This window comes from Camellia sinensis, unplaced genomic scaffold (assembly GCF_055761805.1).
Source record: "Camellia sinensis isolate YWXY unplaced genomic scaffold, ASM5576180v1 Unanchor1, whole genome shotgun sequence".
NCBI lineage: Eukaryota > Viridiplantae > Streptophyta > Magnoliopsida > Ericales > Theaceae > Camellia > Camellia sinensis.
This window is the reverse complement of record NW_028128987.1, coordinates 817,580-832,580: the sequence shown is the minus strand read 5'-3', so window position 1 is coordinate 832,580 and position 15,001 is coordinate 817,580. Positions and strand designations below refer to the sequence as shown.

At 35.4% G+C, this 15,001-nt stretch overlaps 1 protein-coding gene, 1 long non-coding RNA gene and 1 pseudogene across 2 annotated transcripts; all 3 read left to right on the top strand.

The window, feature by feature from the left end:
• Window positions 1-173, top strand: part of LOC114299989 (26S proteasome non-ATPase regulatory subunit 8 homolog A-like) — a 61,434-nt pseudogene extending 61,261 nt beyond the window's left edge.
• A 10,333-nt stretch (window positions 174-10,506) lies between these two features.
• LOC114322507 (L10-interacting MYB domain-containing protein-like) lies at window positions 10,507-10,935 on the top strand. The gene has a single exon (XM_028269832.2). The coding sequence runs from the start codon at window positions 10,507-10,509 to the stop codon at window positions 10,933-10,935; it is 429 nt and encodes a 142-aa protein (XP_028125633.2).
• A 140-nt stretch (window positions 10,936-11,075) lies between these two features.
• On the top strand, window positions 11,076-12,824 carry LOC114299986 (uncharacterized). The gene is made up of 2 exons (XR_014357565.1): window positions 11,076-11,561; window positions 11,896-12,824. It is a non-coding gene; the product is annotated as an uncharacterized LOC114299986 (long non-coding RNA).
• Window positions 12,825-15,001: the final 2,177 nt, after the last annotated feature.

The following is a 15,001-nucleotide window of genomic DNA, read 5'->3' as shown; positions in this document are numbered from 1 at the left end:
TTGATATGCTTCGTTCTATATGCTATTTCCAGGAACATCCTGAGTGTGAGATAAAGAACGGGTTTGTGATTTTCCAAAAGGCAAAAGAATCTGCACCTTGCAAGCAGATACCATCTCTGGAACTCATGAATCAGACACTCAGTTATCCAAGGGAGTTGGAGCGAATAGTGTGAAAGATATGTTGCTCGATGTTGTCAATGCTACTACCATTCTATGGTCCAACTTCCTGATGCTGAACTTGTGTTTTGCTGAATTTTTTTCTTGATGCTAGGATCACATAATGTAGTTAAATTTGTTCACTATTCGCAGTGTGCATTCACAGCATTTTGTTTTGGCTTCCCTTTAATTGAATACTTTATTTCTTTTTCTTTCTTATCATTTACGGAACACCATTTATTTTAATTGCAATCTTTGTGTAAGGAGAACAAGAAAATTAAACTGGATGGCTGATTGGATTAAGAATCCTTTCTCTCTCTCTCTCTCTCTCTCTCTCTCTCTCTCTCTCTCTCTCTCTCTCTCTTGTGCGCACACGTGCACACACAACACAACTCTTACTATGTATGTAGCACATTGTCAAAGTAGTGTTAGTGATGCAATGTTTGTGAGTTCAGTTTCAATTTTTTGCGTGATTAAGTTTTAGTAATAACCAACTTCACTTGATTAAAATTATATTATGTGTTTTACAACTTGGGATTTCTTTCTTGTGTACCGATTATTACGTGGTCCTAAATTTTCGTATTTAAAACTTAGAAATGAACTGAACTATGCATTGATTTTTTCCAAGACTGCTTGGTTGTTAGGAGTGTAACCAACAATGAGTGGACTTGATTGTAGAACTCACACGTTTTGTGTATGTATTACCGTATAAATTGAAATTAGCTTCACACAAACTTAGATCAATTTAATGCTAGCCCAACAATGGTTGTGTAAATCTTAAATGTTTTGAGTTATTTAACAATGACCATTTGCAAATTAAGATTTTTAAATTAAAGCACATTTACAATAAGATAAGCTTTTTTTTTTTTCTTATTTTGTGCCTATCACATTAAATTATTTTTAAAGATTCATAAATATTTTTTGATATTTCTTTTAGTATTTTCCTTTAAGAATCCGCCCGTGGGGACTCATGGGTCCCATGTCCATCAAGCTATTATTTATTTATTCATTTGTTAATATTTCATTTAAAATAGTTTAATCCTATTAAAAATTTAAAGAACTTCCAAATAGAACTCTACACCACCACCAAAAATCAACGGCTCTCTCTCATTAAAAAAAAAAACTAAGGGTCTCACTAAATATTTTATTTAAGATTGAGTTTTTCTTAAGTTTAATTTGAATTTGAGAGAACTTAAAGGGCCTGTGGGACTCATCAAGTGTTTCATTTTAAAAATCTTAATTGTTTATTTTGTAAGACTTTCAGTGTTTATCATCTATGAAAAAAGGAGATATCGAACCAATAATCGTAACCATTTTATTTTATCACGTTCGTATATCAAAAGTGAATGATTTATTTAAAAATATATATATATATATATATTTATCGTCTATTATTTTTAAGACAAACGAGATAAAATAAATATGTTACGATTATCAAATCAATATAAATATTTTTATAGATGATAAAAATCAAAGGTATTACAAAATGAATGGTTCGAAATAATTAAACAGAACCTCAAGTTCAAAGCCTAACTTTTTATTTAATAACAAAGAGTCAGTTATGTAATTGAATGACTGATTAATAGATGAATGAGTTCATACATAAAAAAATGATGTATTTGATATCATTGACAATGAAATTATTATATAATGATTCTAACAATAAAATATCATCCAATGCAATTGTAAAAGTTTATGTTCTTTTTTCAAAACAATAATATAACAGTTTTACAGTTTGTTTTAATTAAAGTTTGAAAATTTTAAATGTTGTTTAGTTTATTTATTTTTGTAATAGAATTTGTTTAACGTACATGTAAGGTGGCTCATTTATAAAAATTTCTAGAGTTGCAACTAGATCTGTTAAATGATTATGATGACGGATTGTTAATCATTGCCCTGTGAAGTCCGATAACTGTTATATTTTGATCAGATAATATTATAGTTATTATAGGTGGTTAATATATATGAATTTATAAACTAATGGAATAAAATGATATTCACTAATAATGAAAAATCTCCGAGTAATTACCCTAATAAAAATTAAAAACTAAGGAAGGAGTAAAATATAACTATGTTGAATTTAAAAGATTTAATGTAGTTTTTTTAAAAAAAACCAAAAAGAAAAGAAATTAGTGAAATTAACCCAAATATTATTTACAACACCTTTACATCTATTGAATTTGTTCAGCCCATTCAAATAAGTCTTTTTTCGGGAAGTATTGATTCTTTTCAAAAAAAAAAAATCCATTTGGACTAATCCAAGCTAAACAAGATTCTTCCCCAAAAAAGACTCATTTAGACGAATTCAGTTTAAACAAATTTGATGGATAAAGCATTACTATACTATTTACGAGGAAAGTGGAAAAGAGTTGATAGGGAAGAAATAGTCTTTTTAAACTATTTGAGGCAACTTATTATAAGTAAAAAGTTAGTAACTTGAAAACATGCTAAATGCACTTCTTTTTTTTTTTTAAACTTTTAGATAATCAACTTATTATAATTGATTTAAGTTATTTTTTACCAAATAAATTAGAAGCAAAAGTTACAACAAATTATCGGACACAAATTTTAAAAACCAAATAAACAGTCCTTGTGAAGTTTGTACATTTCGTCAATGTGGTTTGTAAGGAGAGATTGAGGCCGTTGGGGTTTGAACAGGATATGGGATAACCATTTGAACCATGTTAGAACCCTTCCAACCCGCAGTTTGGGATTAACCATTTGAACCTTATTTGACCCTTCCGACCCCAATGGATAAAATATAGTGGCTCGGAAAAATAAATGGGGAAATAAACTGTCCAGTGAACAGAAAAAAAAAATCATAAAAAGTATAGTGTTTTAATTATTAAAATGTATATGTTCTTTTATTGATTTGTAATTCTTTTTTTTATTGTTGCACTGAACAGTTATTTCCTCAAAAAAAAAAAATTGGATTTAGGCCTCGTTTCAGGATTAGTTTTTTAATTTTTTTTATTAAAATAAGTTAATAAAAATAAAAATAAAAAGTTAAAAAATAAATAATAAGATAAAATATCACATTCTACAATAGCCATGAAGAGGGAAGACTAGCAGCATATATCCCTGACGATTTCAAGCAATATGTGGATACTCAACTCAACCGCTGTCCAGTAGAGGATGATGATGATGATGACGATGAAGATATCTTCAGTGGATGAGTTAGGATAAATTATAAATATATCTGTTGAGATTGTTTAAAATGTGAATTGTTTCTTGTAGTTTTAAAAATTACATCACACTAATATCATAACAAGTGACATCTTTATTAATAAATTATCAATTTAATTAACAATTTTTAATAATGTCAAAATTTTATTTCTACCAATAATTTAGCGCATTTGTAATTTATCCCTATTTTTAAATGATGATTAATTTCTAAAATGTTAAAAAAAATTAATAATCATTACAATAAACATTTGATATTTTGGCATTTCTCAACTTGAAAAGAACATATTAGAAACATTTAATCCTAATTTGAACCTTAGAACATTCAATCTAACTGTTTGAATCGTTGAGAGTTTAAATATATGAATCCACAAGTATATACACCCCACAACGGTAAATTATTTACGACATTAGACATGTGTATGTAATGTTTTAATTGTATTTTATAAATTAAAATAATAAAAAATATATTATTTTTATGTTAATTTTAAAAAATAAAAAGACAAACATCACGAATACCTAAGAACACCAAATAAATCCTCACGAAGGAAACTTGAAAAAGGAAGTGTGAACATAAATGTGATTTGAAAGTTACCTGATTTGAAAATTCATTGAACCTTAAGCCTAACATGAACCATTTATTAGAGCTCTTTGAGCTGTTGAACATAATGCTTTGTCGTATGACCCTTCGTAAGTGGTTGGAAAAATTGTATTCACTAGGCCCATTTATTTAAATTTTTTTCTAACCCAGATTCAATCTCGAATGAACCCTTTAGACTCCAATCAGAGTCTACAGAGAACTTTATAGACCCCATAGTGGTGGGAAAAATGTATTTGCTGGCCCCACTTTATTTTATTCGGCCAAACTTTACATAGAACCTATTGAACCTCAATAATGGGGCTTGTCATTGAACCCTCTAGACACCAAATTCAAATCTTGAAGAGTAGGGAAAACTAGGAATCGCAACGGGCCGGGGCGGGGCCGGGGGTCATACTCCCCGTCCCCGATCCCCGATGGTAGAAATTTCTCCGTCTCCGGCCCCGATCCCCGACGGGGAGCCTATCACCGCCCCCATCCCCATCCCCTAACGGGGATCGGGTTTCCCCGACCCCGAAAATTCCCCAGCCAAAAAAAAAAAAAAAAAAAAAAAAAAACATCCATATTCAACAACAGCAGATCTTATATATTCATCAACAACAACAATGTTCATCATCTTCATCATATATGCGTAAATCAGATTAAATATGAATTTTGAAAACATGTGTATAATGCAAACAAATTAAATTTGTTTATAATGAAACAAATCAAATATGTAGAACAACAAATATGTGTATAATGAAAGCAAATTAAAAAAAATTATGTTTGATGAAGAAAAATTAAATCAGTAATTTTTTTTAATTATGTTTTATCATCATCATCATCATCAACAGTCATCAACTTAAAAACAAAAAAACACAGATCAGATCACGGAGAGAGAGATGAGGTAGGGCGGTGGTGGTGGTGGATCTGGGTTTTGCACACACGGATCAGATCTGATCTCACGACCAGTGGTGGTGGTGGATCTGGATCGTGTGGTTGAGCAACTCCGGCGGTTGAGAGAAAGGATGAAGTCGAAGACATCACGGTGGAGATGGATGGTGCGATCAGGGACGAGATGAGAGAGAGGAGATAGTTTTAGAGCAGTGGGAGGTATAAGTGAGTGAAGAGATGAGAGAGAGAGAGAGGAAGCAAGAGAGAGAGCTAGCTGGGATAGATATATAAATATAATATAATATCATATAACCTAAACAGAAAGCCTAAAACACATATAATAATATTATATAGACAGATATAATTTAACATAGACACGTATATATACATACGGGGATGTTTCGGGGAAATTGCGGGGCCGGGCCGGGCCGGGGCCAGGGCCGGGGAAGGGAAACTTATCACCGTCCCCGGCCCAAAATTAATCAGGGATTTAATTTTGAATACCATCCCCGTCCCCACAGGGGTATTTTTAAGAGAAAAACCATTCTAGTCGGGGTTGGGGGGTCGGGTCCCCGTCGGGCCGGGTTTAAGTTGTCATCCCTAGGGAAAACTCAATGAACCCTAGGAATGGCAACGGGTCGGAGCGGGGTCGGGGATCACACTCCTCGTCCCCGATCCCCGACAGTGGAAATTCCCTCATCCCTGTCCCCTGCCCCGATCCCCGACGGTGAACCTATCACCGCCCCCACCCCCGCCGCCGCACCCTAACGGGGATCGGGTTTCCCTGACCCTGAAAATTCCCCAGCCAAAAAATAAACTAAACAAAACAACAACAACATATATGATATTCAACAACAACAACATATTTGATATTCAACCACAACAACAGATTTAATATTCAACAACAACAAAAACTCCAGATCTGATCTGATATTTAAAAAAGGCTTCAGATCTGCCATTTAAAATGGCGAGAAAGAGAAAGAGAGAGATAGATTTGCGAAGGTGAGGCGGTAGTGGAATGGTAGAGGCGGTGGTGGAGCAGCGGTGAGGGAGGGAGAGGAGATGAGCTGCGATCGACTCTCGTCGTCGAATGGTAGAGGCGATGGTGGACTCTATCTCCATGGTTTGTTCATTCTTTGCTTAGATCAACGTTGGTTTGAGGTCTGAGAGAGATCTAACGAAGATAGAGAGAAAGAGAGAGTAGATAGAAATGAATAAAAGATGGTGATGAAAGGGAGAGAGAGATAGGAACATTGAATCAAAAAAGTATGTATATAATAATAAAAGATGATGAAAGCGAGAGAGACTGGAACATTGAATGAAAGTATATATTTATATAATAAAAGATGATGATGAAAGAGAGAGAGAGAGGAACATTGAATAAAAAAGTGTATATATATAACACCTCGGGGGAACAAATGGGGCGGGGTCTGGGTTGAGATATGTATTCCCGTCCCCAGCCCGAATATCATCGGAGATTTATTTTTTAATACCATCTCCGACCCGTTGAAAATATTTTTCGGGGAATAACCACTTAATTCGGGGTTAGGGGGTCGGGTCCCCGTCGAGCCGGGTTCAAATTGCCATCTCTAATGAACCCGTAGTGGTTGGAAAATTTGGAATAAGGAAATTACATAAAAAATTCTAAAATTTGACATCACCAACAAATTATAACTTGTTTCAATTCTAATAATAATATTATAAATTCATACTTAAGTATCTAAAAATTACTCATAATTGTCATATAATTCTCTATTCATTTTAGTTTTAATTCACAACTCATTTTTCCATTGTCTTCTACGATCCACAGATTGAATAAATAGTACGAAATAGTTGCCTAGCAACACCAAATAAATCCTCACAAACTTGTAAAAGGAGGCGTGACCACAAACGTGATTTGAAAATTCATTGAACCTCAAGCCTAATATGACTCTTTGAACTGTTGAACCTTATGCTTTTGTCTATGAACCCTTCGTTACCCATATATGTTAGTGATTGGAAAAATTGTACTCACTGGGCCCATTTAATTTAATTTTTTTTTCCAAACTCATTAATTACAAATCCAATGTCGGATGAATCCTTGGACTCGGATCAGAGTCTAGAGAGAAGTTTATAAACCCCATACTGACTGGAAAAATGTATTTGTTAGGCCCCAGTTCTTTTTATTCGGGCAAGGAACCTATTAAAAAATGTATTTACATGCCTCATCTATCAATATATTATATACCGTAGTGCTACATGTACTAATTAGTATACATATTAATGTACTAACTAGTGTTATAATATTATTAATAATTTTATTTATTATACAAATTACAAATATTTAAAACTTCTAAAATTATGTCACATCATCTGTTGGTACACTAATATGTACACTAATTAGTGCATATAACACTATTCATTATATATAAAATGACAGCTTTTAATTCAAAAATTTTGTAAGAGTTTTAATATCTCAATATTAATTTTTTAATTTTCTAATTTAAAAGCAAAAGGATCTCAACATTTATTAATTTCTCCCAACTCCCAAACCTTTTGAAGGATTTGGTCAAACAACCGCGATTGGGAGCTCGAATTTGAGCTCCCCCGAATGCCCCTAAAAACAAAAACGACGTTGTTTTTGCTTTTGTTTTGTTTTTTTTTTCAGCAGAATGAAGAAGAAGACAGCAGAAGGAAGAAAAAGACGGGGGAGGAAGGAGGAGGAGAAGGAGAAGGAGGAGGAAGGACTGGAGGTGGCCTAAAAAATGGGGCTAGAGGCGGAGGCGGGGGGCAGAGGCGAGGCAGAGGCATGGCAATCGGCGACGGAGGCGGAGGTGCGACGATCGGCGGAGGCGACGCCATCGGCGACGGAGGCGACGCGATCTACTTTCCCTCTCTCTCTTTCTCTCCCTCTCCCTCTCTTTCTCTTTCTCTCCCTCACCCTCACCCCGTTTCAGACTGGAGGAAGAAAAAAAAAATTGAATTGCTGAAACGACGTCGTTTCAACAATTCGGGGCATTCGGGAGACGCCAATTCGAGGCACAAAACATTTTTCTTTGGTCAAAATCCTCTCATAATAAAAATTTAATACATTAAGAACAAGTATATAAAAAATTTATTAACTTCTTCTAACCCCCAAACCTTTTGAGAAATTTGGTCAAAATCCCCTCATAATAAAACTTTAATACATTAAAAAGAAACATTAAAAAATTCCTTAAAAAATCCAACATATATGATTACTATCAAAATATTAAATTTTAGGGCTGGTTTGGCATCTACTAGATAAGATAAAAAGCCAAAAAGTTATCAAAAAAGCCAAAAAGTTACCTTATTTTGGAAGTTTGGGCGACAAAACCCTGTCTGACTCTGCAGAGGGTAAAATTACGTTGCTGTCCTTCCTTTTTGAAATTGCATCTGAGTCGAATATATCACAGAATATACGCGATCAGAAAACCCCTTTCCTTCTCCAACCTCACAAATCCCTCAGTCGGTTGAACAAGTCTAGTCCGTCGAAGACACACCGCCCACTGCCGGAGATCCGTCACACCCTTCACCTTGCACCACCGCCACAGCCGTGCCAAAGGCAGACCTCGACGCGATCACCTGAAAACTGTAACCGACAGGAAGGACCATCCCTCATCCAGATTTGCACCACCGCCGACCAGATCTACACTACTTTGGCCCGTATCCTCCAAAGAACAGGGTAACATCTCTTCCACGTCACTGATTTTGGGCCTGTGAACCAAATCTGTGCATTTCCCCATTTTCGGCGATTTGGTAGTTGCGAAGAAAATCAATGACTTTTCCTGAATCGCCCTGTACTCTCTCCACTCTCACACTTCCACTTTCCAACCTTTTCTTTTCTTTACCTTCTTCATCACTCTCTTCTCTGTTCCTCCACTTTCCTTTTTGTCTTTAATGGCTGCCCCATAACCTAACCCCTCTATCATACAATATGCGTGGTTTGATGTTTTACCCTTATGGGTCTCTCTCTTTTTGGTCGGTGAAGATGACCCACACCGCCCTTCAAAAAAATTGTAGATTTTTTCTTCTGGGTGTGTGATAGTGTTAGGGATTTTTTCTTCTGTAAAGCTTTTGTTTTCTCAGATACCCATTGACAAAATATTTTACATTTTGACAATTTTTTTCTTGTTTCTTTTCTCCTGGTAATGTCGGGCTTTATGATTGTAATGTTCACAATTTTGCGGTTTGAATATTTCATAGTTGCTTGAGTTTGTTGGGTCTTTAATTGTTCAATGATGTTAAACTTTTCTAGCATCCAAAGCATATTGTGGAAAAATTCCGCCCTCATGTAAGACTGTTAGTTGCTCAAAATTTCCTTTTCTTGACTAGAATTGAATTTGTTATTGGTCTTAAGTGTTAGTTGTTCACCTTATAGATGTTCTAGGTGGAGTATAAATTATTGGTGTTAACTGTTACTTGTTCAGCTTATAGATAGTGTTGTCCAACTCATAATATAATTCTTCTCATATTTATAAATTATCTCATATGGTCAAAACAAAAAATCATAAGAATGGTATTAAAAAAATCCTCTAACTTGATTTGTTAAAGAAATGGAGTAATGTTATATAATTCATCTCGTGTTATTATTAAGAAATTCTATAATACACTCTTTCGTAGGATTTGTTATATGTCTTCTTTTTTTTAGTAGAAGGGTTTATTATATGTTTCGTTCTGATCTTTTCTAATATTTTAATTTCTCACTTGATGTGTCTTACAACTTGTTAGGTTTGTTTCTTTTTTGCTTTTTCTAACATCTACAAAACAAAATGAAGATTAGTGTTTCCAGCATCGTGTTGTGTATGACAATAATTTTTATGAATGAGACCTTATGTGGATTTCATAAAAGGAGAAACAACTGTGCACATTGCTTAAAACATGAATGATCATAGTAACAGGAGAAACAACTGTTTTTCCTTATCCAATTATCTCGAGTAATAAGCACATGACAAGCAATTCTCTGAAACCAATTTCGAGACAAAATTTAGGTTCATGCTCTAAACATAATAGATTTTGCATTTCATACAGAGTTATATTCAGTACAATTTTATAAACAGTTCAAAGCTTAAAAGATCTTCCAGGTGAATAGCATTTCAGATTTAGGATTAAACAATTGACAGCTTTTGGTAATGGTAGCTAGCAACTTCTTCTAAATGGAAGCCACAAGGATGAGTTGGTTTGGAATGGACAAATGAATACATGGATATTCATGATGCATCTATATTTTCTCACAGGCAAGTTGCATAAATACCAGACACTATAGTAGTAGAAATCCAATATCGAATGATTCAAAAATATGTACAAATACAGAACAAGTACGTTGGGTGATCAGATTCCGTTTAATCAATTTTAATGGGCAGAACTCCATACTATTGAACTACCTAACTGGGATCATGCTACAGAGGCTACATTTGATGTATCACTGCAGTGAATATATATCTATGCATGTTTATATATGAAAATCCTTTTTCAGAACAGTAATCCAACAATATAGAAGGCATGAACAAGAAAAACCGCATCAAGAATGAACATGAAACTATGAAATCCAGATACGAAATTATTTGCTGATTCAATTGTTTTAACTAGAAGGCGATGGATGGGAATTTCTTAAGTACATATTGTTATTTACCATTTTCGATATGTGACAATGTTGCTTTTTTACATTTTCACAATTACTGTTGCATTGTAGTACCGCAATGGAGCACTCACAATCGCCATCCACACCTTCGAGACATTTGCGTAAGCGTGGTGGTAAACAGTCTCAACCACAGTCCAGACTAGCTCACAAAGCAAATTGGGACTCCGACACGGTGCGCATGTTCTTGCAACTTGTTATCAAAGAGTTGGACTCAGGTTTTAAGGGCAGCTTCCATACAATGACAATGCACAGATACAGGGCTATCGCCAAGGCCTTCGAGGAGAGTACACATAAGGTCCATGAGGTGAAGCAACTGCAAAACAAGTATGCGTCACTGAAAAAGGATTGGCAGTCGTGGTCACGCCTGATGGACAGCAGGCATGGGCCAACCGACATAAGTTACAATGAAGCAACTGGTTTGATACAAGCATCCGACGACTGGTGGGCCCATTATGAAAAGGTAACAATTCCATATTCTTCTTTGTAAAATCCAACGTGAAAATTATTCATATGTTACAATACAGATTTATAAAAGTTCTTCAAACAATCTTAACTTTCAATTTGTATTTCCCTTATTGGTGCCACCTCTAGCTTTCCAAACAATCTTCTTTTCTATAAGGCTCTTGGCTGCGTTTAATTGATAGGAAATGAAAGAAATACGAAAATGAAAACTATTTTCCTTTTCTGCATACGAAAACGTGGGTTCCACCATTGTCATTTTGTTGAAGAAAGTATTTTTGCTTACATCATTTCTTCTATATAAATATTGAGATTATGTAGCTGTGGGAGAGTTATAAAAATTTCTGTGAGTTGGGTTGTGGAGGGTGAAAGAGGGAGGAGGGGGGAATTTGGACACCTTTGATGATTTCTGGGTTTGATGATAGGGTTTGTGAAATATGGGATTAGGAAAGGGAGAGTCTTGGGATATGGGCAAACCAAAGAGTTGGAAGAAGACAAATGATGCTGTGGAGGAGACTGGGTGTTGGGTTAGGTTGACGTCTATTGGCAGCTGTGCTGTATTTCTTCAAGATCTAAAACAAAATCTGAAAAGTTTAATTGGTCTCCATCAACTTTAATTTACTTCATTTGCTTTTCTGAATGAATTACATACAGGTAATTGCTGTATGTTCATATTGAATGGATATATGTTGCTGAATAGTTGCACATATTGCTGAATATATTGTTGGAATGTGGTAACAACTTGCTAAATATTCATGCACATATTGCTGAATATTTGCTGGAATATTCATGCACATATTGTATGTTCCCCAATTTTATCTAAGAGTTGCACATATTGCTGAATATTTGCTGGAATGTGGTAACCACTTGCTGAATATTCATGCAATCTAGTAACCTGTAACATAAACATCTCTTCCATGGCTGCTGTTATGTTTCTCCTCCTTCCATGATTCACTTCATTATGTTTGCGTGTTTTGGTTTTCCCCAGATTGACAAGAATGTATTGAAGTTCAAAATTAAACCATTGGAGCATATGGAGCTGATGCGAAAGGTGTACGAAGGTGCAACTGCAACCAGGAAATTCGCATGGACACCAGGGGCAGCGTTCGAACCTGTGGCCACGGAGGACAATCCGTTGCTGGTAGACGAAGAAGACAGCAAAGACAGCAGTGGTTTGCCCCCTTTTCAGCCATCCGCACAGCGTGGACAAACTGTCCCCCACAGTTCTGCGCAAGATGAGGACATCCCGGTCAGTGTACATGCTGTGGCATCGGCAATTCACGCTGATGACACACCTACGAGTGGCCGAAGCAAACGCAAATTCAGTCGTACAACACACTCGCAGCGGAAAAAAGGGCAGAGTGTCGGAGCATTGCTCTTGGTGAGTAGCATGGAAAACCTTGTGTCTTCAATTAAATTACAACAACGAGAAGTCCGCGTGCATCATGAATATGGCGATTCGGCCTCGGACTGCATTCGCAAGTGTATGGCAAGGTTGTACTCCCTAGAAGGCTTGGACCGGCAAGACCCACTAATCCTTTACGGTATGTCGCTAATGGAGAATCCGGCAAATCAGGCAATACTGTTGCAGCTTCCGACGAACGCAGACGTCATTACTTGGCTGCGAATCAAGAAGTGCCAGAATATGGGTGGCCCATCAGTGCCAACTCACGGCCCTTGGTTTTGACGGCCTCAGTCACCGGAAAGGGCTCATGTTTCATTAATGTCCAGATGGAGTTTTCTTAATTGTTGCTACCTCCTATGTTTGTTTTATGTTTATTATTTCCCCTATGTTTGACAGTGGTTGTTGGATCTTTTTTAAAATTACGGAATCGGTGTGTGATGTGTTGGACGTTATTTTACTTTGTATGCAGCAGGCACGTTATTTATAAATGTGTTGGACGTTTTCTGTTCGTATCTGTGGTCTATGCATGAGTTGGTTTGCAGTTATGGTTTGAAGTGTAAATTGTATTGAATACACATTCATGAGCAGAGCAGCTGAAAGAACATGGCTATGTAGAGCTATAAATGAGGATTCTAACTTCATGTTTAAGAGATGTCATTTGCCCCAACTGTCAAGACTATTGATCTTACAGGACTTTACAGATTAACAACACAGCATTGGGGAAATTTTGCGATGGTGCTCTCAGATTAACCTACGAATCCATATTCTGTCTACATTTTGATCTGATTTTTGCATTGGAATTTGACAAGAACACTTGTTTTGTGAACTCGTCAAGTTTTGTAACTTTCAGCTGTCCAATATGTGATGCTGTGTTCCGGAGATGTCTGATTTTTGTGTAACACGGTGATAGGTTAGTTATTATATGTAACAATACCGATATTTTTTGCCAAATCCGCTCCAATTTAGAATAATGTCACGGTCAAGGGTCCAATGAGAACAGGGAAAGGAGAAAGAAAGTAATGAGAGTATATAAATGCTTTAAAAAGGTCTCACCCACCCACCCAGCTACCAAGGACAAGGGAATGCAGCTGTGTGTTAAAGTTGTTGTGCTTGTCATGGGGTTGATATAAATTACACTGAAATCTTTTAAAATTTGGTTAGATTACATCTCAATTTTTTAATATTTTATAAATCATATTTCATCTGTGTGATTTATAAGTTCATTTTATAAACTTTTGTTTTATATAAAAATCAACAATTCCTAATAAAAAAAATATGAAATTATATTTAAAAAAAAGGTAAAGCAAAGAAAAAAAATAAAGAAAATAAAGCAAAGTAAGAAAAAAAAAGGTGATATGTTTAGTATTAGTTAATTTTTTTGTAGAAAAATTGACAAATATTATATTTTTAAAGTGTATTTGGTGTGTTCACAAATTTAAAGAATAATGTAAAAAAGATGATAATAATGGATGTAAAGCGTAAAAAATATACATACATTTTCGGACAATAATGGAACTGAAAGAGGTAATGCGTAGGCAAATGGACTGGTGCTAAAATTGTACCTAAAGATTTACCCAAAGATTGTTGTGGACTTCCTTCAATATTGTCCATTTGTGGACAGATGCTACAATTGTAGGAGCAAGGATCCTCTACATCAATTCTCTCATTCACTCCCTCCTTGCAGGGACTTCGGGCCCACTTTGAGGCCCAGTTTTGATAATCCGAATCGTTCATATTTGAAGGTTTATTCAGTATATCATACCTGTAAATAATCAAGTTGGTCGGATATCAGAAAGTATGTGTTTAGAAAAAACGAACTAGAAACTATTTTTTAATAAATAGTTCTCTGAACACATGCTTTCTGATATCCGATCAACTTGAATTTTTACAGGTATGATATACTGAATAAATCTTGAAATATGACAGGTTCGGATTATCAAAATTGGGCCTCAAAGTGGGCCCGAAGGCCCTGCAAGGAGGGAGTGAAGGAGAGGATTGATGGAGAGGATCCCAATTCCAATTGTAGACCATAGGTTTTTCATGGCAGGTTGTCCTTTATTTTTTGGTAATGGATGTACCCCTTTTTTTTTCATGGCAGGTTGTCTTTTTAGTTCACGTGAACACTGTTGTGCTCATGGGAATATGAACGTGTAAAAATTACATTTTTAGTAAATATGTGCGTACCCTGTATGTGATGGATACTTCTGTTTTTTTACATTATTAAAATGTCCAGTTTATTATCATGGCAAAAATTAATATGAAAAATAGGTTTTTGTTAATTAGGCAAGCTATTCAGTTTATTAGCATGGCTGCACAAAATATTATTTTGTGGACATTATTAAAATGTTTTTTGGTTCCCACAAAAAAGTAAATCAAACGTGATGGCACATATTTCAACAATGTCATGGACCTACATAAAAAGCTACGCATTTATGTAAACATGACCCCCACAACCTTGGCTATTTATTTCTTCCCCTTTTGCCTATTTTTTGCCTTCAAGAGTTCACAATGTGGTCATCTGTCTGTCCCACTCTCGCCATCAAAGTTGAATTATTTTATTTGCTTGGAAGTTTTTGAAGTTGTTCACATTTTTTGCCAAACTCAAAAAACAAATGGCAAATGATGTAGGCCCGAGTCACCGCGTTGCACTTTCCGTTGCCACCTAGGAAGTTATCGATGAAATTGTGAG

Coding starts and splice junctions, on each gene's coding strand:
- LOC114322507 (XM_028269832.2), top strand. CDS start 10,507: ATGGAGCACTCACAATCGCCATCCACACCTTCGAGACATTTGCGTAAG.